The 20,336-nt window shown below is 42.6% G+C and overlaps 3 protein-coding genes across 7 annotated transcripts in view; 2 read left to right on the forward strand and 1 right to left on the reverse strand.

Moving 5' to 3' along the window:
• Window positions 1–20,336, forward strand: part of LOC108035387 (zwei Ig domain protein zig-8) — a 41,033-nt gene that overhangs the window by 17,822 nt on the left and 2,875 nt on the right. For 4 of the 5 annotated variants that reach the window (XM_017110995.3, XM_017110994.3, XM_050886542.1 and 1 more), the window contains exons 3-7: window positions 13,203–13,414; window positions 15,189–15,399; window positions 16,860–16,997; window positions 19,538–19,665; window positions 20,127–20,295. In XM_017110995.3, the coding sequence (XP_016966484.1) occupies window positions 13,203–13,414; window positions 15,189–15,399; window positions 16,860–16,997; window positions 19,538–19,665; window positions 20,127–20,295 (858 nt within the window). The remainder of the gene's footprint in view (window positions 1–13,202; window positions 13,415–15,188; window positions 15,400–16,859; window positions 16,998–19,537; window positions 19,666–20,126; window positions 20,296–20,336) is intronic. The other variant, XM_050886543.1, reaches the window with a different exon arrangement.
• Window positions 1,818–2,994, forward strand: LOC108035388 (antigen 5 like allergen Cul n 1). Its single transcript, XM_017110999.3, has 3 exons — window positions 1,818–1,984; window positions 2,051–2,457; window positions 2,518–2,994. Exons 1-3 carry the CDS (start codon window positions 1,835–1,837, stop codon window positions 2,792–2,794), a joined length of 834 nt encoding a protein of 277 aa, XP_016966488.1. The 5' UTR covers window positions 1,818–1,834; the 3' UTR covers window positions 2,795–2,994.
• On the reverse strand, window positions 17,532–18,716 carry LOC108035389 (scoloptoxin SSD552). Its single transcript, XM_017111001.3, has 2 exons — window positions 18,463–18,716; window positions 17,532–18,410 (listed from the first exon to the last, which is right to left on the reverse strand). Exons 1-2 carry the CDS (start codon window positions 18,586–18,588, stop codon window positions 17,793–17,795), a joined length of 744 nt encoding a protein of 247 aa, XP_016966490.1. The 5' UTR covers window positions 18,589–18,716; the 3' UTR covers window positions 17,532–17,792.

Below are 20,336 nucleotides of genomic sequence, written 5' to 3' on the forward strand. Positions count from 1 at the left end.
TTTTCGGGGCTCAACTTAAGCCGGGGAAAGTTTTAATTTCCAATTGATATTTTGCAAGTGCATTCCCAGCCCTTTCCCTAATCCCGGGTAGCTGGCCGAAAGGGTGGGGGGCTGGAAATAATTACAAACTGCAATTATTAGCCGGGCTAAGGAGACGCTGCCAAGGCAAATCCAATTAAGTGAAAAGCAAGTGTAAGCCGATGCCTCTTACCTGACCAGCTCACCTGATTCCTCGCAGCCCCCTTGATTTTCTCCCCTCAGTTAACTGGGTAACTCTAGCCGCTGACCTTAGCCTGTTTTTCTTTTTTCCTCCTCTTTCTCCACCCTGGCTGGTTTTCCCGACCCTCTGCTGGTCTTCCCCCACCTCAAGTGTGTCACTTTTTCTTGGGCTCTCCAGATTCCCTCCCCTTGGAGAGCATGAAATGAAATTGCCCAGCTACAGGCACAACAATGCCCTTAGTAATAATAAATAATAATGGCTAAATGTGTTTACAAAAAGAGAGAAATCTTCTGCTGTTATCTGGACCAAAGCCTCCGCCCTGCTCCTCACTTTTTACCCTTCATTCTTGGACTTGGACTTGGCTTACTTTTGTCTGCTGTGAACTGTCATTGCGTGTTGCACACAAAAACACCCGGATATTTAGAGCGGAGGAGGGGGAGGGCAGGCGAAAGGAGAAAGCGGAGAAAGGGGCTCAAGAAGACGGGCTCGGTGAAAGAGAATGAGTTATTATGTGGCAAGAGTTGCTTCACCAGTTGGCAGTCCTACTTAATTTTTGATGCGAAAATGCCACTTGAGTCTGCTCGAAATATTTCAGGAAAACGTACGAGCATTTTAGCCTCACAATTTTGGTAACATGAGGCTTAAAATTTAAATGTGGATGTGTAGGACTTCAGGGGGCATATCAGGTGATCACAATAGATTTTAGTACTACGAGATTCAAATGCATTAGTAATAATCAGTAATTTCCCTTAATATATAAATCTTCCTTTTTAAGTAATGATATATTATAAAAAATATTTTGCATATAGTTATCATAAAGTTCTTACCAAAGATAATACATAATTAAAAATAAATATCTAAGAACACTGCCTTAACTGTCTATCTGCAAGGCTTCCATTAACTATGAGCACTTTAGACATATTCTAAAGCCACCCTCGTAATCTTCTGGCCCATAATGAAAGTGAAAAACTGTTGCAGCAACAGCAAACAATTTCGCAGCCGAGGAGAAAACTATTTCAATTGAGGTAGAAAATGAACGACAAGGACATGGCGGCATTTCCCTCTGGTTTTTTCTCTCGAATTCTCATTTTCCTTTTGCCTTCTATGTTTTTCTTGGTCTTGCCATGAATGGATGCCCACTCCTCTCCGCTTCTTTTTGTATGTTTGCAGTTTAAATTGCACTATGAAAGGAATTTTTTGGATTTAAGCATTCGTTTTCATTTGGCTTCTATTTCTTAGTTTTCCCTTCCCTTTTTACTCTGTTTTTTTTTGGTTGGGATGCCAAGTGGGATAATATGTCAAGTGGCATAAGTCGGCGGGGGCCTCCGAAGGGGAGGATTTCTGTAGGAAGGCCTTTGCACCTGGCATTGATAGGATCGAAGCAGGTGTCATCCCATTTGGCAAGCAGCTCTTAACTTTGCCATTTACGGACGGCTAGCTGTGTTTGTGTTGGCCCGGCTTAGACCCAGTTTCAGTTTGAATCGAGTTGCGGGGGCAAAAACAGCTGTGGCAAGTGGCCCGATTGGGAAACAGTTGTCCCCGGTATTGCTGGGCAGTATAAAATGGGGCAGCTCGGCTGGCAAAACGAGCAGTCAAGACTGAATCAGCAGCAGCATGTCGAGCGTACTCGTAGTTAGCCTCATCCTCTGTGGATTGCTTCGGGTTGTATACAGCCAGGATAACACAACTGTCACGCCCACGGACTACTGTCAAAGTGGTTTGTGTAATATTCTGAAAAAGCACATTGCCTGCAGGAACAAAGGAGTAAGTGCCCCCGTTTACTATGTATAATGAGTAGAAGACCATCAGGGGTGCCTTTATTTTTCTTAGGAGTTCAGCAAGCAGTGTCCTGCCGACGTCCAGTTGGTCAATCTTACTGGCTTGCATGACCTGATCCTGGATGAGCACAATTCCCTGCGAAATGTCCTTGCTGCTGGCAAGGTCACGAACTTGCCGCAACCCGATCGCATGGCCACACTGCAGTGGAATGCCGAACTGGCGGATCTGGCCACACTGAATGTGAAGCAGTGTGTCCTGCAGCACGATCCTTGCCACAATACTCCTGATTTCCCCAACTCTGGTCAGAACTTAGCCTCTATTAACGTAACTCTGCTCCAGGGAGAGGGCAATCACACAGTCGAGTGCCTGATAAAAGAGTCCATAGGCGGCTGGTGGAACCAGAGTGCCAATATCACGAAGGACCAGTTGCAGCGTTTTCCCAAGGGAAAACTCGGAGAGTGGGTTTGGATTTGGTGTGGTTTTATGTTCCCTAATTGATTTTATTTTTCCCCAATCAGTTCCATTAGGAATTTTGCCGTCATGGCCCGTGACAACAACACTTTCGTGGGCTGTGCCGCCGTGAGATTCGAGAAGCCCCCGGGTCATCCTCAATTCCTGCTGGCCTGTAATTATGCCAGCAACTATACCCCGGACTGGCCCATCTACCGGGAGAAAGCCATTGGCTGCCAGTCGGGCTCTGATACCAAGTATCCAGCCCTTTGCAGGGCTGGCGAGCAGTACCAGGAGCCCCCGCTGGAGGAGAGCCCCAAGGTGAAGAGCTATTGGAGGCTGTAGGAGTGCCGAAAATAACACCTAGCCGAAGGGTTCGAGTGGGCGGAGGTGCACTCACAGTCTATTTAACATGTTGATTTGTGTCACAGAGCGTGGCGGTCGTATATCATCTCACAGTCGCATTAGCACAGACACCTGAAAAGCAGTGATGGCAGCTTTTCAGAGCTGCAGAAAAATAAATAATAAATGTTGAACGAAAAAAATATTGTTTACCTTCTTGAAAAGAGATTCTAGTATGATGATTTATTTTTTTGTTTTGTTAAAAGTTTGTCTGCATGCTTATCAATAAGCTTGAATTTAATTCACTCATTTTTGAGCATTTATATCTATTAAATGTTGACAAAACTCAGCAAATCTCATTACATCGTAAAACCAGATAACTTTGTCCAAAAACCAAGTGTCAAAGATCATAATCGCAGTATCCTCCGAGAGGCCCGTGCTTAGACCCCCGAAAAGTAGCTATAAAATACCTGAAACTACAAGTCCAGGCACTCACACACATTTTGCCCCACTTCGCCGCCCCCAGACCATCATCATCCTCATCAGCAGCTAAAATATGATACGCGTTGTTTGGGGTATGAAGAAAAAATGCCAACGAGACGACGACAAGTTGGCATCTAATTTTAACGTCAATATACAAAATGTAAAAACGTGTCTTCATCAGCTCGTAATGTGGACCCCGCCGTCCGCATTTCCCCGCATTTCCCCGCTTTCCACCAAATCCCTAAGTGCCTATTAATAATGCTGCCTCGGCGGGGCTGAAAAGAAAATGTTTTTCCCTGGCTCTGCTTTATTTTTAGTGTCCATCCGCGATGAGGCCTACGTTTAATATGCCGTTACTTTGTCAAATCCGAGGCTCATTAAAGTCGGGCGAGAAAAATAGGCAACATTTTTGTTCATTTTTTCCGGCGCGATAATTAATTTCCTACTAATGCCGTCCACATTCATTATGGCTTAATTAAAATTCAACTGGAATTAGTTGCCAGCACCTCGAACAGCGAGCATTATAAACTTATCAGGCCGAAAAGTATGAATATATCTGTTTATATGTCCATTTTTTGTGCTAATTACGTTTTAGTGCAGTTTCCGTTTTGTTCATTTTGCCAGAATATTAAAATCACTAAAGTGCTGTTTTTGTTGTTGCTCTGTTGTTCTGGCCCCTCATTAAAAGCGTGTAAAACTAACATGGCCAACAACATATTTCACGCGGCTCATAAAGGCATAAATACACGCATAAATAGAATAATGTACAAAGCTACGTCAGTGGTGAGAGTGATATAAATTATTCTCCAACCAGGACAACGATGTTGGGTTTTGTTGGGGCTTGATGGATGTTTCTGCCTTTTACAGGGTGTCATTTAATCTCAGGGCTTTATGGGGCGTACTAACCTGAGCAGCATTTGGTTTGAATACTATATCCTGAAAACATACCATTTTAAAAATATAAAACACCCTAGTATATATAAAACTATTAATTTATTGTTATATCTTCTTTGGGATGATTAAATAAGGTCGTTAAAAGTTTAGCCTGATATAATATGGCATATAATACATTTTTTGTATTCAGCGATTTCGAAATACAAGCACACGCCTCTTTGGATTTCTATGGACTGCTCGTCCCTGAACGCTTCACAAATTTGATTGTTGAAAATGATTTGATGGCCCGAACGAAACGAAAGCGCCAATTTATGGCCCAAAGGAGGACTATGCGTTGCATAAATTGTGGCCGAATTTAAACAAGTTAATATGATATTAGTTGGAAGCGAGCATAAATTATGGAAGCGTGTTTTATTGGGAAGGCGGAGGACCACGGACAATATAAACAAAGCTGGCCTGATTTAGTGCTGGCCATTTGACTGTTTAATGAGCACTCAGATGTGTCAACAGGCTAAATGGAAATTTATTTAATTATGATTCATAAGTCAGGAGGCGGCTTACAGCCGGCGGAACATGCGAGTTCCCATTCTTTCCGTTCTTTCGAGTGTTTGAAGTTCTTTTGCAAAGTCTCGGCTCGGACTTATGGACTATGGCTCGGACATGGAGACATCTAAAAGGCAATCAAAAGTTTGGCCAAAAAGAAAATGGCAACAAGAGTGCCAAAAAAAATGTATAAAAACCAAATTGACAAAGCAAAACTTTTGATTTATGCAATTTGCGCTAAAAATACAAATCCATTTGATGCCACTGCGCGAGTGGGGGAAATAAAATTTGGCCAACAATTCCAATAAAATGGCAAAGCAGGCTTTGATTTATTTGTCCTCGACTGTGGCTGGGGCCCGGGGAATTCCCCAAATGCTTAGCCGGGGATTTTAGCCCGCTCGCCCTTTTGAGTTCCCGAAAATGTCATACATGGAGCATAATAAATGGGCTAGTACAACTTTGGACAGGAATGGGACTTGGGCCCTGTGTCAAGTCAAATGCAAATGACCGACAAATTTGCCAGGCTATATAGGGCGATATGCAAACGGAACGGCGGATATATGCTTTGTTTATGTACAATATGACCGCAGGCCAGGCTGGCCACAAATTTCCACACAATTTATGCACACATTGTGGAGCGGAAGGCAATGAGGTTGAGGATCCCATTGCCGGATCATTTGTTTTATAGTCCGTCGCTTTAAGTTATTTTTCTTCATTATTTTTTATGGGGCTCCGAGGCGGGCGAGGGCAGCCGAAAACAATTGCCAAAGGCATTTGGCAATCAGCGCCAAATGTTTGCTCTGTTTGGGCAAATAATTTATACGCGCAAGGAAAAACCACAGCAGACTTCAGACGGCCATCACACATACGCCCCGTTGGCCGCTCAAGTTCATTGACAGGATCTTAACGGCTGAGTTCATTAGCGGTCCCTTTTGGCCGGGAACTTGGTTTATTAATCCTCCCAGGAGCCAGGGCGACAAAGGACAGCAGTTGTCATTAGGGCTCGTCCTGCGATTTCCTCTCTCTGTGTCCCACATAAACAGCAAATTAAGTTTTAGTGTTTCATTTATTTTTGGCACTCACTCGCATGCGTGTGGGTTATATTGGGTTATACATAGTTGTAGTGTGGATTTCGGGCCTATTTGCTTTTATGGCTCTAACTATGGGCCCTGCGGTCTGTGTAATTTTTGGCCACGCTCCTATTGCCTTTTGATTGTTTGTAATGAGCTGCTCGGCCTGGTCATGTGCGGGTCATCAAGGATATGAATAAAACAGCGATCGAAACAGCCCGATAAAGGTTGTGAAAATGTCAAGTGGGTTTGGTTAATGCCATTCACATGATCCACTCATCGCGCAGGGCTTATAGTGATGGGATTACACATTAAGTTTCCCCTTTTTTTGTGGCTAAAATTTAAGTACCAATAGTATGTGTTCCGGACAGCATTATTGCATTACCCTTGCTTTTTATTGCCGCTTAATGTATACAAATTCCCTGACATGATTTTTCTTTCTACGGGCATTTCGATTAATTTCTGATTTAATTGATTCGTTTGAAATGTGATTCCAGCTGATTTAATTTATTTGCCCATTTTAATTCGCTGTTTATTCAGCTCATTTGAGCATAAAACTTGCTTCGAATCTACGGTAGAGTCATTCGGCAGGTGGATAAATATTTTGTTCAGTATTTTAGCCAATTTTTTTTCGCTTCTAAACCAGTGATCAAACATGTTCAGAGGTCACATTTAATTTTGTTGCACTTGCAGTGGCCAATTGTGCGGCAAACATAATTCAATTAACGCCTGGCCATTGGCTGCCGCACAAATGGAAAGAGACAGCTGTGGCCAAAAGGAAAGAGAGCGCGGCTGAATGGCCGGAAAGTGGCGCTTTACAATTTGTGCAATTTCCGCCTCTGAACAAGATCAAACAGAAAATCTCCATTTCACTCCCGAAAAAAATGTATAAAAAGTGAAAACTTTGCTCTCGTTTGATGTGTGAATTGTGCAAATATTTTCGTTAAAAAAATATTGCCTCCTCGACCATTTATCTTTGCCTCGTTTTGGAGATTTTCGGTGTTTTTTTTCCGCAGAAACTTGCTAAATGGAAAGCAAACAAAGAATGTTTTCACATAATGCGATTAGTGGCCTCGGCTTGGGTCCCCATCGAAATTCATTTGCCGCTTATGCAGTCCGATTGAAGTCTAATTGAAAGCGTAACAATATTTGCCATAACAATATTAATTGACAGTTGATGTTGCGTGTCGGAAAAATATTTCATTTTCCAATTCGATTCATGGCCATTGAACGCGGGATGTCCTCCTGGCAACAGCGGAATCTAATTAGCATTTCGGATGACATGGCTGAATAGCAATAATTGCTTAAATAAACACCACGACAAAGGCGCATTAATAAACATCAGCTTGGCTGAAATATGAATTATGGCCAACCCATCTCGAGTCTGGCCAACATGCAATGGAGTGCACGAAGCACAAAGTGGTTGCCTTTGGGGCTTAGAGTGAGGCCATGGGGAAAGTGCACCGCCATTTGCATGTCGGGTTGGTCATTCACATCGCCTTCAGATGGAGGTAGGATACAGGTGGATACAGTGCCAGTCAGCAGTGCAATGCAACCCAAGAAAAATTAATTCCAATGAGACGGAAATACTGTCTTATTTTAACCAAATCAGTAGGAAAACTTATTTTTTCAAAATTATATTTTCTTTAGAGATAAGAAACCGAATCTTAAAAGTTTTTAATAATTTATTATTTATCTTATAATTAAAATACACTATTTATCCCTTATAGTGGGGATATCGTAAGTGAGTCAACCTTAGAAAAATATTCATTTGCCATTGAATTAAGTTACAACAAAACTATTGCTATAAATAATACATTACCTAATGAGCCCTTGGCAGTTTTCCAAACAATATTCAGCACCCCTATATTTATGTTCCCCACTGTAAACATCATGTACCTCAGCTACATAGACAATGCGTGACGTTTCCCTCGTTCTTGGTCTTCCTCCGTGGACTTTAACATGGCAATTATGCATTTTTAATGAAACTACCATAATGTTTCCCGGAAAAGCTTTTCCTATTGATTTTTCGTATTAACCAATTGACATACATCCGATGGAGAAGGGAAGTGAACCCTTTGAACCCCGACTGGGGGACTCTATGTATTCCAATAAGCCAAATCAAACATTGGGAACGGCAAATCAAGTTGTAAAGAATCATTTCAATTCAGTTTCGGCTTCTGGCCACATTTGCATACAAATGCAGGCGGGATTAAAATCAAAATTCGATATGCCACAGGGCACACACACGCAGGCACACCCACACTTTCTCAGAGAATTTCCCGAACAATATTTTACTGCTCAAGACATTCCATTCCGGCATTGTTGTACGGAAAATGGAGTCCCCCTTCTGTTATCCCCCAGTGAAGGGAAAAACTTACCCAAGTTCTTCAATTACAATTTGATTTGCAAATGACACAGAGAGAAACATGGCAAGAAATTGAAGTGGAAAACTTTGCGGAGTCAAGAGGGAAATGCGACAAGTCGGGTTGCGAAAGTTCAACACGAGTCGCGGCAAGTGGAATTAAATGTTTGTTAAAGGTTTCAACTGATTAAAAATGATGGAAGGCACTCCCCGAAAAGTTTATGAACATAAAGCACAGGGATGCATAACTCTAGATGTCTGTTTACCCTCCTAAAAATATCCACCCTCAACGACTCTTCGGGCAATTGAATCCTTTAAGCCCGGCACTTTTTCCATGGCTGCCGGCAATAAAATGTTGCAACATTAAAAGGGCGGTGCACATAAATAAAAAAATCGCTGAGTAAAAAATTGGGTTAAAAATTAACTACACCAAATTTAAATCAACTGCAGAGGGGGACTGTGAAGTTGGCCTGCCATCCTGCCTGCCTGCCTGCCTGTCAGCGAATCCTTCGAATCCTTGGGCGGCCGTAAAAAATCGACTCGTTGGGAAGGCTGAATACGGCCGGAGTCCTGGCAGCCGTAAATAAAGCGCCGCAAACATTAATAACTCCCATTGGGTGTGTTAACAAGCAATGACCAAAGAGGGCCGTACCCGGCAGGACTGGGATTTCGGATTCGTTTTCCTCGGCCTTCCGCCCATCTGGCGCCCCTTTCCCCCTGCCAATGTGCATAAATTGCAGTAAAAATGGCGCAAAAATTTTACATTTTGTGGCTGTTGTGAAAAACGATGTGCAACAAAAAGTTCCGGAGTGGAGCGAAAACAAGTAACAAGTAAGCGAGAAGCCAGCAGGCAGGTAAAAATTGCGCATACGCCAGGTGCGCCTCCCCACACATAAAATGGCTGAGTGATGGTCTCGTCCAGGATGGAGGGTAATGCATGTAAGACAATCATTTTGACAGCCACTCTCCTCCGAGTCCCTGCCCCCGGAATTGGCCCCGGGCTGTGCGCTGCTCATTGGCCCGTCGCTCGCCTGGCTGCCTCCTGATTACTATGCACTTTGATACTTATCTTTAATTGAGGTAGCATTCAGCACGGCGCAGGGAGCCCCAGGACCCAGGACCCAGGCAGGCCAACAAAAGTCTCGTCTGCCACGCCACGATGAGCACACTCCTCATACACTCGCATTCGGATCCTTCGGTCTGTCAGGATCTGCTTTCGGCTGGCATTTAAACATGGGTTGGGTTAAGAGGGGCCTCATAAAGGGGGGAGATTCCCTTATTTTCTGAACATTGTATGCCGGAAAGAGCACTTTCATTTTTGTTTTATCAAATTCGCAACTTATGCCGAAATCAAAAGAGGTAGTAGTCTAAATATACAATGTTATATGCAATGAAAACTGTTTGATTAGCCTTTAAAGCCTTGTAAATTTTCAGCAAAATATAAATTTGTATCTATGGCAAAAAAATTTTGTTTTTAATGCTTTTTTTTATCGTAAGTCAGTTTAAATTTGTGTTACAGCTGAAATAAGCACAGTTTAATGCTCATAATAACATAAGCTAACAATCCACATCACTTTCCGGGAAATTACAAGGAATACAAATTTTGCCAAAATTTTGGATTTTTCATAAGGGGTAACATCACAATTTTTTGATAAAAATAGTCAAAAAATTAAGTTTTTAGGTTTTAATGCCAATCGATAGGAAATTTAAATACGAACTCAACGAGGTATGACACTCCATTTTCTGACAATTTGTTGATTTGTTTGAAACAAAATACTTCAAATATTTGGTAAGAAGTTCGGATTAAGGATTTATGGCAAAAAAGTGAGTTTTATCTTAGTTCTTTGGTCGTATTTTAAATAAAATTGGTATCCCAGCTAATAGAATCACTGTTTTGCACCTAAACTAATGATCGAGAACACTTTTGAGCAGATTAAAGTAAAAAACAAATTTGACCAATTTTTGGATTTTTAAAAAGGGGTAACATCACAATTATTTGACAAAAAATCGTCAAAAATTAAATTTTGAGCTTTTAATGCCAATCGATAGGAAATTGAATTACGAACTCAGCGAGGTATGGCAATCCATATTCGGACAATTTTTAGCTTTGTTTTGGACAAAATACTGGTTCTTTTTGGTAGAAAATTCGAATTTAGGGTTATTAGTATAATAATGTTATTTATTGTATTTGTCGTTATTAACCACACCTGTTAAAGGTTTCGTGTACTATTGTGATCGATCCGTTTAACTGCCCTTCCTTCCCTTCACATTTTACCGATGGCAATCGTTTTTAATTAAACAGCGAATTACAGCTATATTTGGTTGACATGTTGTTTAAAATGGTTAATTCACTTGACCGGACCTCCGTGAAGCGACCGCAACCGCTCGAATACATTTAATGTAATTTAACGCCCCACATCTGGCCCACTGCCACCGCCCAACCGCCCACTTATGCGTTGACCCCGGCCAAACATATTTGACCTGGCGCCGCAGGAGCAGCCAAAGTTTGTTTCAATTAATCGTTAACCCTTCCGGCAGGGCCGCAGTTCGACGTTTGCCGCTGCGGTTGCCCAGTGCTTGCTTTATAAATATTTAAGACCATTAAGCAGACAGCACACACATGCATTCGTAATCCTCTGCGTTCAGGACTAAGCGTTTTATGGTCCTTCCACAGCCGCTTGCCATTGTTTCCGCAGGGCTGAGCCGTAGTTTTGTGGCCACTGGGAGGGGCAACTCGAACTGCCCCTCGAAGAGCCCTGCCAACGCAACCGTAATCGTCATCGCTATCGTGGGTACCTGGGCCCTCGGTTCTGGACTCCGATTGTTTTGCCATCAGGTGGGCTGCAATGTCTGCGGCGGATGCCAAGGCTAATTTTGCGTAAAATGAGCGCTGAGCAGCCGCTCGAATGATTCATTATGGCTCCCGGGGGACTCGTTGCATGCGCATATATGCAAATGAGCAGGAAGCGGTGGGGGGCGAGTTAAAGGACCTTCCGGTGCCTTGGGGCCACTGCACCCGCACAGCGAATCAATCATAGATTGTCAACGGCCACGATTCGCTGGGTTGGTGGCGTATACGTGATGTTGGCCACGCCACTCCACCGCCCTCCCTGCGGACCCACTAATTGATTTATTGCCCCAAATTAATTCTATCACAGCGCATTAATATTTATCGCCCAAGCTGTGGCACTGCGATTACGATTCGGACGGCGATATTCATGCACCTTGACCTTTGGCTCAGATTTTTGTCATGAATCCGCTCTTTGAATAATTTCCATTTTCCGATTTGCCCGCAGATTTTGCCAGCTTTTTTGCCCGCCCTTAAATTGCTGCCATGAATAAATGAGTTGGCCAAGCGGACCGAGTACAAAAGCCTGGGCTAACGAGTCCGTACAAACAATCTGTGTACTTTGCAAGCGGGGGCTGGGCAGTACCAGTACTCTATGGTCCACCCCATCCACCTGCTATTTGCTGTTTTATAAAAGCAATACGCATATGCCCGGCATGCCAATGCAGCGCTGGTATTTGCATTCACTCCTCTGCAGTGTGTTTGCCTCCGAGGGGCTTTCCCGCCCCCGGGAAAACCCTGAAAAGCGCTTGTCGGGCTTCCGGCTGGCAGCTCTTTAAGTTCTGCGGTCCGTTGCTGGCTTCAGAAAACCCAAGTCCTGGCTAAACGACATTCGATGGGGAGTTGCCTGCGAAACAAACCCGATTTCGAAGAGTGGCACAGGGAAAATCAAAGGGCATTCTTAAACCATATCAACCGTACTCATTTCCAATTATTTGCTTTTTAATTCCATAAAAAATGCAGTTCTGTGACACTCAGTATTTAATATGATTTACGATTCTCTCTCGATGGCCAGGGAAAATTAGGTTGCAATTTCCCGCAGTGCAACTTCTCGAAATGAGCACTGACTGATGCCTATTATAGGTGGCCATTGAATGCATTTTCCAACCAAAAGGCATTTCCTTCACCAGCATACTCGAATTTTCCTTTTTCGGCTTCGGTTTGCGGCAGAATTCCATTTCGATTGCTGGCATCTCGAATGCAGAAGGCAAATACTTGATTCAATTGCCGGAGAAATGGAATTTTTACATATTCCTGGCACTTGTAAATTTAATTTAAGCCATCGGGCATTTCTTGTATAATTCCCTGTGATTTTTGATTGGTGTTTCGGCTTATGTTTTCCGTAAAACAACGTAAAAATGCTGTATCCTATGATTTTTAATTGTTGTTTCGGTTTTATTTTTCTCCAAAACACTGCCGAATTACTTCACCCACCTACGACCCCAACTTAATTTCGTAAATGGCAAAGTTTATGTACCATTTGGGAGCCCGTTTAGATTGTTGTTTGTTTTGTTTGTTAGCTAGATTCCTTTTAGGCGGAAATGAAATTTTTGCAGTTTTACAGTTTTACAATTTTGCCGTAAAAGGGTTCTACGTTTTCCCATTTTTTTTTGTTTAGGGGCGGAGATGTTTTGAGTGGGCTATAAAAGCTTTTTGCTTTGGCCGTTTTACAAATACCGACGTCGAAGTCATAGAAAGTCGTCGTCGCGTCGAGTAATTAGAAAATTAACCCCTGCCAGCAGGCCATAAATGAAAACGAAACAACAACTGTGTTTTCGCAATGCGAGCAACTAACTTAACTAACTCAACAACAACAACCGCCACTCCACATGGTCGCCACTTGGAAAATCAGCCAGGCGAGGGCCACTTGGTGACTCTATTTTTTTAAAGGGGGAGAAAAGCGTGAAATGTATCCGGGAAAAAACAAACGGAAAAAATTACGGGGTTGTGTCACCGCTCTAATTAAAGAACGCTACGTTAAGGTGCAGTTCGCAGTTCGCGGAAATTTCTATTCTATTTTTCCCGAATTTCACATTTTAGCCCAGGGCAATCGTGTCGCCGGCAGGTGTGCGGCCCATTATGGCAGGCCATTTTCGCACTTGAAGTTATATCTGCGGCATATATCTCTCTTATGTCTCCCAGCGTATATCTTATAGCTTATATATTATATCTTTTATCTTTTATCTTATACTCGTCCTTCCCTTGCAGGGCTGGCCGTGTGCTACCAGCGGCAATCTGTGAGCAACAACAACCACAACAACGCCGAGGCGAAGCCCACCCACGCACCCCCCTCGCATTATCCTCATGGCCACAAGTGGAACGAGCCCTACTTTGATCTCACGATGCCCAGGAACATCACATCGCTGGTGGGCAAATCCGCATATCTGGGCTGTCGTGTCAAGCATCTGGGCAATAAGACGGTGAGTCTAGTGCGGGGTGAGGTCCTAAATCTACATAGAAAAAAACAGATAAAAGCAAGATTTCAGTGCCTAGCTTTAAATTATTGTAGTCATAAGAGATGTAACAAACATTTCTACAAATATCAAATTTCTTAAATATTAAAATTAAAAAACATATTTTGATAAAATAATATTTTTAGGAACATAATTTAAGTCACTGTTAATATAATCCTAATACAATCGTAAAAATAATTCTTCAACCGATTTTTTCATTTTTTGAGCATACTTTTAGGCACATTTTAAAATAATTCCAAAAAATAAAGATTTAATCCAATGAAGTGCAAGTAATTTTTAACGTGTGGGTATGCAAATCTGTCTTTATATAAATATACAACAAGTTCAACTTTGATATACATAATGAAATTAACCGAGCTTTTAAAATCACTTTCTCAAATGTCATATTAGGTGTCCAAAAAGTATGCAACAATATTTTAAAAACTTAAAATAACATAGAATTTATTTAGGAAGAGTACCAAAAATTGGATGTAAATATGATTATCATGCCCCAGTACTATATTTCATATGCACCTAATATTTCGAATTGTTAGAATGCAAATTTTCCCTCAGTGCAGGCAAAGTCAACAGGGGGACAACAGCCGGAAACATTTCGTATTAATAATCTTGATTTTTATTTACATTTAATAAACAAAGAGCTCCCGAAATGGGGCTGCAGCAAGTGTGGCGAATGTGTCACCAAATATCCACTTAGATGGCCTACACGCACCGAGCGGGGTTATTAAATTTGCTGCCAGTTTATTATGTAATACGTGACAGCAGTCGACACAGAGACACACACATGCTGACCACTGGCCCGAAGTAGGCCCCAATTTTTCCTAGGATGGCGTCACTTGAGCCAGCCGACCCAATTAAAGTCTCCCCTAGCCGCTTGTTAGTCCTTAAGTTTTTCGGGACCCCAAAACAAAGTGTTGCATTTCGACAATCAAAATTAAATTGGTTGCCATAACAAAAAGGGGGCGGTTCAGGGGCAATGTAGTTTTCTCCCCAATTTTGCCGCAGAAACAATGCGGAAATATTTTACACGCATTTGCCAAATTCGCGGCTGTCTTTTAGTGGGAAAGTTTGCAGGTGCTGGCAGGCCAGAAAGCGTTGATTACGTTAAGCGATTTGGCCACGGTCACGGGGCCCGTAGATTTCCTCTAGGCCAAATCCGCTTCCGCAATCAGTAAACTACACACACATCCTCCAGTTAACTGGCCGCCTGCTCGGTTTTTGGCCAACACTAAATTTATGGCCAGCCCGGGCTAAAGTTTACTTTTCCACTTTTTTTGGTATTTTTTTTAGGGTTTTTCTGCTTTTTCTTGCTGTTATGGCAGAATTAGACAGGCTGGCAGGCAGGAAAGTGGAACTGCACAGATGGATGCCATACAGTTGGCTGACTCTGTCTGTCGTTCGGTCTTACTGTGTGTGTGCTATTGGTTAGACAGTTAGCCGCATAAACAAGAAGGCTCCCACTGCCGAAAAAAGGGAAAAGAGCTGTCAAAAAATTTGTATCAAATGTAGTGGGCAATGTCGAGTGAATGTCGCAGGATGGGGAGTATCATTTTCCGGGTCTGTCATGCGTTCCGCACACTAATTTTGAGGCAGTATGAAAATTCAGTCTGTGAGCTGCATAAATTTTGCGGTTTCTGTGGCGGCAATGGACCTGAACAAACTACAATCGGCGGGGCTCTTTAAAGTCCTGCGAACAGGGTATTAATGAGTGCTCCGCTCCCAGGTCGCCTGGATACGGCATCGTGACCTGCACATCCTCACCGTGGGCACCTACACCTATACGACGGATCAGCGGTTCCAGACCTCCTACCACCGGGACATCGACGAGTGGACCCTGCAGATCAAGTGGGCCCAGCAGCGGGACGCCGGGGTCTACGAGTGCCAGATATCCACGCAGCCCGTGCGCAGCTACTCGGTCAACCTAAACATCGTGGGTGAGTACCTGCTATACACTTGTAAAAATTACTTAGGCCATTATTAATTGGTGAGTTCTCCTTTTATTCTGGAAAAAAACATGTGGTTTGTGGGGTTGGGCAAGCGAAAAGGACATTAAAAATAAAGTATAGACAGTTTTTAAAAATTAAATAATATTATTGGGTAATATTTTAGAAATATTTAGTTTTATAATTTTTAATTAATTTTGTAGGGCGTTGTCCCATCTATCTATTAAATATATTTGTCTGTTTTTTTTTTCCAAATAAAATATCATCAATTATTTGTGCACAGAGTATATTATACATTTTATGGAAAGCTATTGCATCCAAAAAATAGTTTATCATTTTTTAGTTATTTTAAAATCTTTGGATGGGAATAACAATTTATAGGCATATCTTATAATCAATAACGAGTCTCAAATGTTGCAAAATTTGAATATATTTTATATATTTTACAAAGAAAACCGATAGTATCAGCTTATAGTTTATGAATTCACGAACTTATATTTATTCATAGTGTATGAAAATATTATATGACACGCTTGGGGTATCAAGCATTTTCCGTTCAGCTCGCTAAACTTATTATATAAACATGCAGATACAAGAGATACGAAGCATTCAGAGCCTCTGGCCGGGAGTCCTGTTGGTTTGGGGAATTTCGCATATTTTCTGTATTTTTTTTGCATATTCATGCAATTTTCAAGAGTGTAAATTATGCACACTTGGCAATCGTCGCGGCAGGATATAAAAGCGGGGCGCGACTTTTCCGGTAAATATGACAGAGGAATTTTCCGAAATTCCTTTGAGCAGATTGATGGACTGTCAGGAGCTGACAAGAGCCGCAACACACACAAGCGGATGGATATCGACAGGCGACCTTATTTATATATGGAATTAAGGTGTAGATAACAGGAAAAACCGTATGCGCAACGAAAACATTTCGCTGCCATTCGATTTTACAGAAAAAACACACGTCCTCTTTAATCCTGGGGCCACGGAGCGTTTTTGTATTTTGGTGGAATTATTTTTATGGTTTTCCAAATCGAACAGACAGCCCCTCACTGAGCCAGATAAGCGGACCTGCAGCGGAAAAAGCCAGAATAACAAATTTGAAATCGTGATTAGAAAAGCAATTTGATGGAATAAAACTTAAAGTTTTTTCTCCCTCAAAATAACAGCCAACATATTACGTATGAATTATTCAGCAGGTGGTCTTAGCCGCCTAATTATAATGGACAGTGAATTTCTATTTTTGTACCTGTGTGCGCCAAAGTACTTTAGTAGATTAGTTTAGCCGGTGGCTTTTTATAAGCATTCTATTTCCATGTGTCTGCCATTTAAAAATTTATTTGTGTGGCCCGTATTATTTGTTTATTTCTATTTTCTATTTTCTATTTTCTATTTTCCGTTTTTATATTTTGGTTACCCCCGCCCGATGATGCGACGTTTTTGGTGAAAAGATCTGATAGACTCGGAGACCAGCGACATGATGCAGCAGTACTACAACGACGACGCCTTCTATATAGCCGAGAATCGGGTGTATCAGTCCAGTAACGATGAGTTCGCCGGGATGTTTGGACCCATCCAGACAGTTGCGGGTTAGTTTGCAGCACACTTTCATCCGAGTGACAAGTGTAACCGCAGATACAGAACAAAAACGAGGTGCCAGACGGAGAGATGAGAGGTCTGCTCGAGGGCTGGCATGCATGCATATTATTTTTTAATATTTTACAACATTTTTCGAGCCAGTTGAGGGGGCTGGGGCTTCGAGGGGGTGTTTGCGGAGTCAAGTGCTGGGCGCCCCAGGCAAGCACTTTTCTGGCTCATGACGAACAAATTGCTTTCCAACAAGCTTTTACCCACTAACTTTGCCAGCTTGTTACGGTTACTGTTGCTCCACCTATTATTTTCTACCTTTTCGCATTTTCTCGGTCTCGCTTCTCCAGTGTTGCCGCAATTTGAGAGCCAGATGATTGCTGAATGGGCTAAAAAAATAGGGAATTGCCAGAAAAATGGAACAAGTTTTATGTTCAAAATAAATGGCATAGGGAAATTAAAACAAAATATATCAGGCACATGTACGCAAATTATATATTTTTAAGTAAGCAAACACAATCTTGTTTTTTAACAATCTTATTTTATTAGGATTTCGGTTATTGCCTTTACTTTTAACCTATTTCTTCGATTTATTTAAAGTAAAACTAAATTTATTTCCTTTTTAGTTATATTTATCACTCAAATTTAGGAACTTTTGGTCACCAGAGTACTGACATCTAGCTATGGGGAAATCCAACAGTTCAGCACTTCCTCTTCGCATTTATGGCCCAAGTGGTTCGCACATTTAATTATACCCAGAGCCTTTGCAATATTTATTTTGCCAGCGATTCTGGGACTTAGTCATTCAGGGTCAGTGTCTTGCAAAGGTTGGGGTATTCCTGGCTCTTTCCGAAGGGACACAGGCTGGCATTGAATTGGCCCTCATCGTAGAGGTTTCCCTCTGGAGCAGGTCCTGCGCTGTAGTAGCAGACGAGCATGAAGTGGATGTTCCACAGATCGTAGTCCTGGCCCGCAGCGCAGCCCATGTAGGAGCTCCGATCGTTGATGATATTCCGGATTTCAGTTTCCGCATTGTCCGTGGAGATGTCCTCCATGTCGTAGAGCTCATCCAGCCACTGTTCGGCTAGGATCGTCATCTCCCGGACATTCGATTGTCGGATCAGAGGTCTTGGATAGAAATCCTCGGCGTAGTTAAAGTGTGGATCGTCAAAATCGTCGGTGGCCAGGCAAAGGTCATCGGGTAGCTCATTCTGGCAGCGTTTCAGGTGGTACTCGGCCACCACTGAGAGGTAGTTGTCCCAGGCCAACTCGGGCATCTTTTGGGCAGGCGGCAGGTCCACAAACCCATGGCTAGCCACCTCCTGGCGATATCCATTGTGAAGACCGAGCAAGTACTCACGGAAAAAGGCCATGTTTACCAGGCTATGGAAACGCAGGCAGCTGTCAAGGAACATCTAGAAAGAGCTCTTTGAAAACTGCACAATATCTTATGTATGAAAATCTTACCATGTCGTTATCACATCCAATATGCCGCTTGCCATGGCAGGACTTGATGCCACAAAAGTCTATGGCCAGAACGGTTCTCAAGAAGAAAAGGGGGCTTAGAAAAAATGCCAACTGCAATCGTTGCATGTCTGTTAGAAACTAATAACTAACAAGTGAATTGTTGGGAGAAATAAGGGAGGCAAAATCGCCTAGAGGTAATTAAATTAACAACAAAAATTATTGAAAATTGTTTGGCAAAAAAACAAACACTGCAATGCAAACTATGACTAACCTGCTATTTAGTGTTATTTCATGACATTTCATTTAGTGTTGCAAAATGATTATAAAGTGTTGAAGAATCAAATTTTAAATTAATAATATTTTAAAGTTATGATAGCTGGCATGTTTCCAAAGCTCTTCAATTGCTAAACCTTTTAATTAATTTATCTTTTTATCAAATGCTTTACAAAAATGAACTATTAGAAGTTTAAACGTGCTTTTGAATATTTGGATATTTTTGTTTAAAGTATTTGTTAGTTTGGGGATTAAATATACCAAATCAAGAAAGATTGTGTAATAACTCCTAAGGTAGCATAAAATGAAGCCGTAATCCATCTGAAGGTCGCCTTCAAACTTTTGCAACCCTGTCCTCTCGAAACTTTGCGTTTTCTGGCCCCCTGACAGGCGGTAATCGATTATTTAACGAGCTGACTTTGACTGGCACGGCAGCTCCCAACTACGGACCATGGAAACTGCCAACAAAAGCCGAGCTGGACCGGATTGGCCTGGTCAGGAGGTGGGCGACATGGGCGTGGATGCATCCGGAACGGGGGGCACATGTCACTGCTCTGTTCTCGTTGCCCGGTGCTCTGCTGTGCTGTGCTGGAAATAGGGAAAACAAACCGTTTTGCAATTTCACAACTCGTCAGAGTTTGGGGGCGCTGTGAACGGCGCTGATTAGGCGACGTAACGCAGTGATTAGCAGAGCTCGGGAATTTTCGGATATATAAAGGGCATGGGGAATGGGGGATGTGGGATGGATCTAGATTGCATAATGGATGGTAATGTCTCTCTCCAACCCGCTCTCCATTCGCAGTGCCCACGGCCACCATTCTGGGCGGACCCGATCTGTACGTGGACAAGGGCAGCACCATAAATCTCACTTGCATCATCAAGTTCAGCCCGGAGCCGCCGACCCATATCTTCTGGTATCATCAGGATAAGGTAAATATCTCTTAAAATCAATTTGCATGGAAAATATAAGTAAAAAGAAGCGAAAAAGCCAGGATGCGAGGGGTAAAAACCAATTTAAGGTTTTCCTTTTTGGCGCCAAATTATCTTGCAATAATTGAGTTTGTGCGCAGTAAAAAGCGCAAAAGTGGGGCAGGTTGTGGGGGAGGTGGGCCAAAGGGCGGTGCCACGCCCAGCCAATTGCTGCAGGATAAACGTTTTTAACTTTTATGAGCTTTGGGCGAGAGCCCCTCCAGAGCGTGTGAGTGTGAGTTTGCTCGCGCGTTTGTTTACGCGTCGTATACGCAACGTATTTAATTTTGGCTTTTATGATTATGAGAAAACATGCTTTTGCATTTAGCTCAGCACTCAGCAGAGCCTCAGCTTTTCTGAACGAGGGAAAATCGCATTTAATACGACACTCACTGCCGCGCATGTTTTTCTGCTCCTTACAGGTCCTCAGCGAGGAGACTTCGGGCGGTCGGCTGAAATTCAAGACCATCAAGTCGGAGGAGACCAAATCCATTTTGCTCATTTACGACGCGGATCTCCTGCACTCCGGCAAGTACTCCTGTTATCCTTCGAATACGGAGATAGCCAGCATACGCGTCCACGTCCTACAGGGTAAGTTTCACGTCTTCGAACACCCCTTTTTGGCGGCCCGC

Source organism: Drosophila biarmipes, chromosome 3L (assembly GCF_025231255.1).
Source record: "Drosophila biarmipes strain raj3 chromosome 3L, RU_DBia_V1.1, whole genome shotgun sequence".
NCBI classification, from domain to species: Eukaryota; Metazoa; Arthropoda; class Insecta; order Diptera; family Drosophilidae; genus Drosophila; species Drosophila biarmipes.

What these genes read in the sequence shown, in the direction of transcription:
- LOC108035388 (XM_017110999.3), top strand. Translation starts at nt 1,835, where the DNA reads ATGTCGAGCGTACTCGTAGTTAGCCTCATCCTCTGTGGATTGCTTCGG. An exon ending in TTGCCTGCAGGAACAAAGGA is followed by an intron (nt 1,985 to 2,050) that starts GTAAGTGCCCCC and finishes TATTTTTCTTAG; the next exon opens with GAGTTCAGCAAGCAGTGTCC. An exon ending in CCCAAGGGAAAACTCGGAGA is followed by an intron (nt 2,458 to 2,517) that starts GTGGGTTTGGAT and finishes TTCCCCAATCAG; the next exon opens with TTCCATTAGGAATTTTGCCG.
- LOC108035389 (XM_017111001.3), bottom strand. Translation starts at nt 18,588, where the DNA reads ATGCAACGATTGCAGTTGGCATTTTTTCTAAGCCCCCTTTTCTTCTTG. An exon ending in TTGGATGTGATAACGACATG is followed by an intron (nt 18,411 to 18,462) that starts GTAAGATTTTCA and finishes AGCTCTTTCTAG; the next exon opens with ATGTTCCTTGACAGCTGCCT.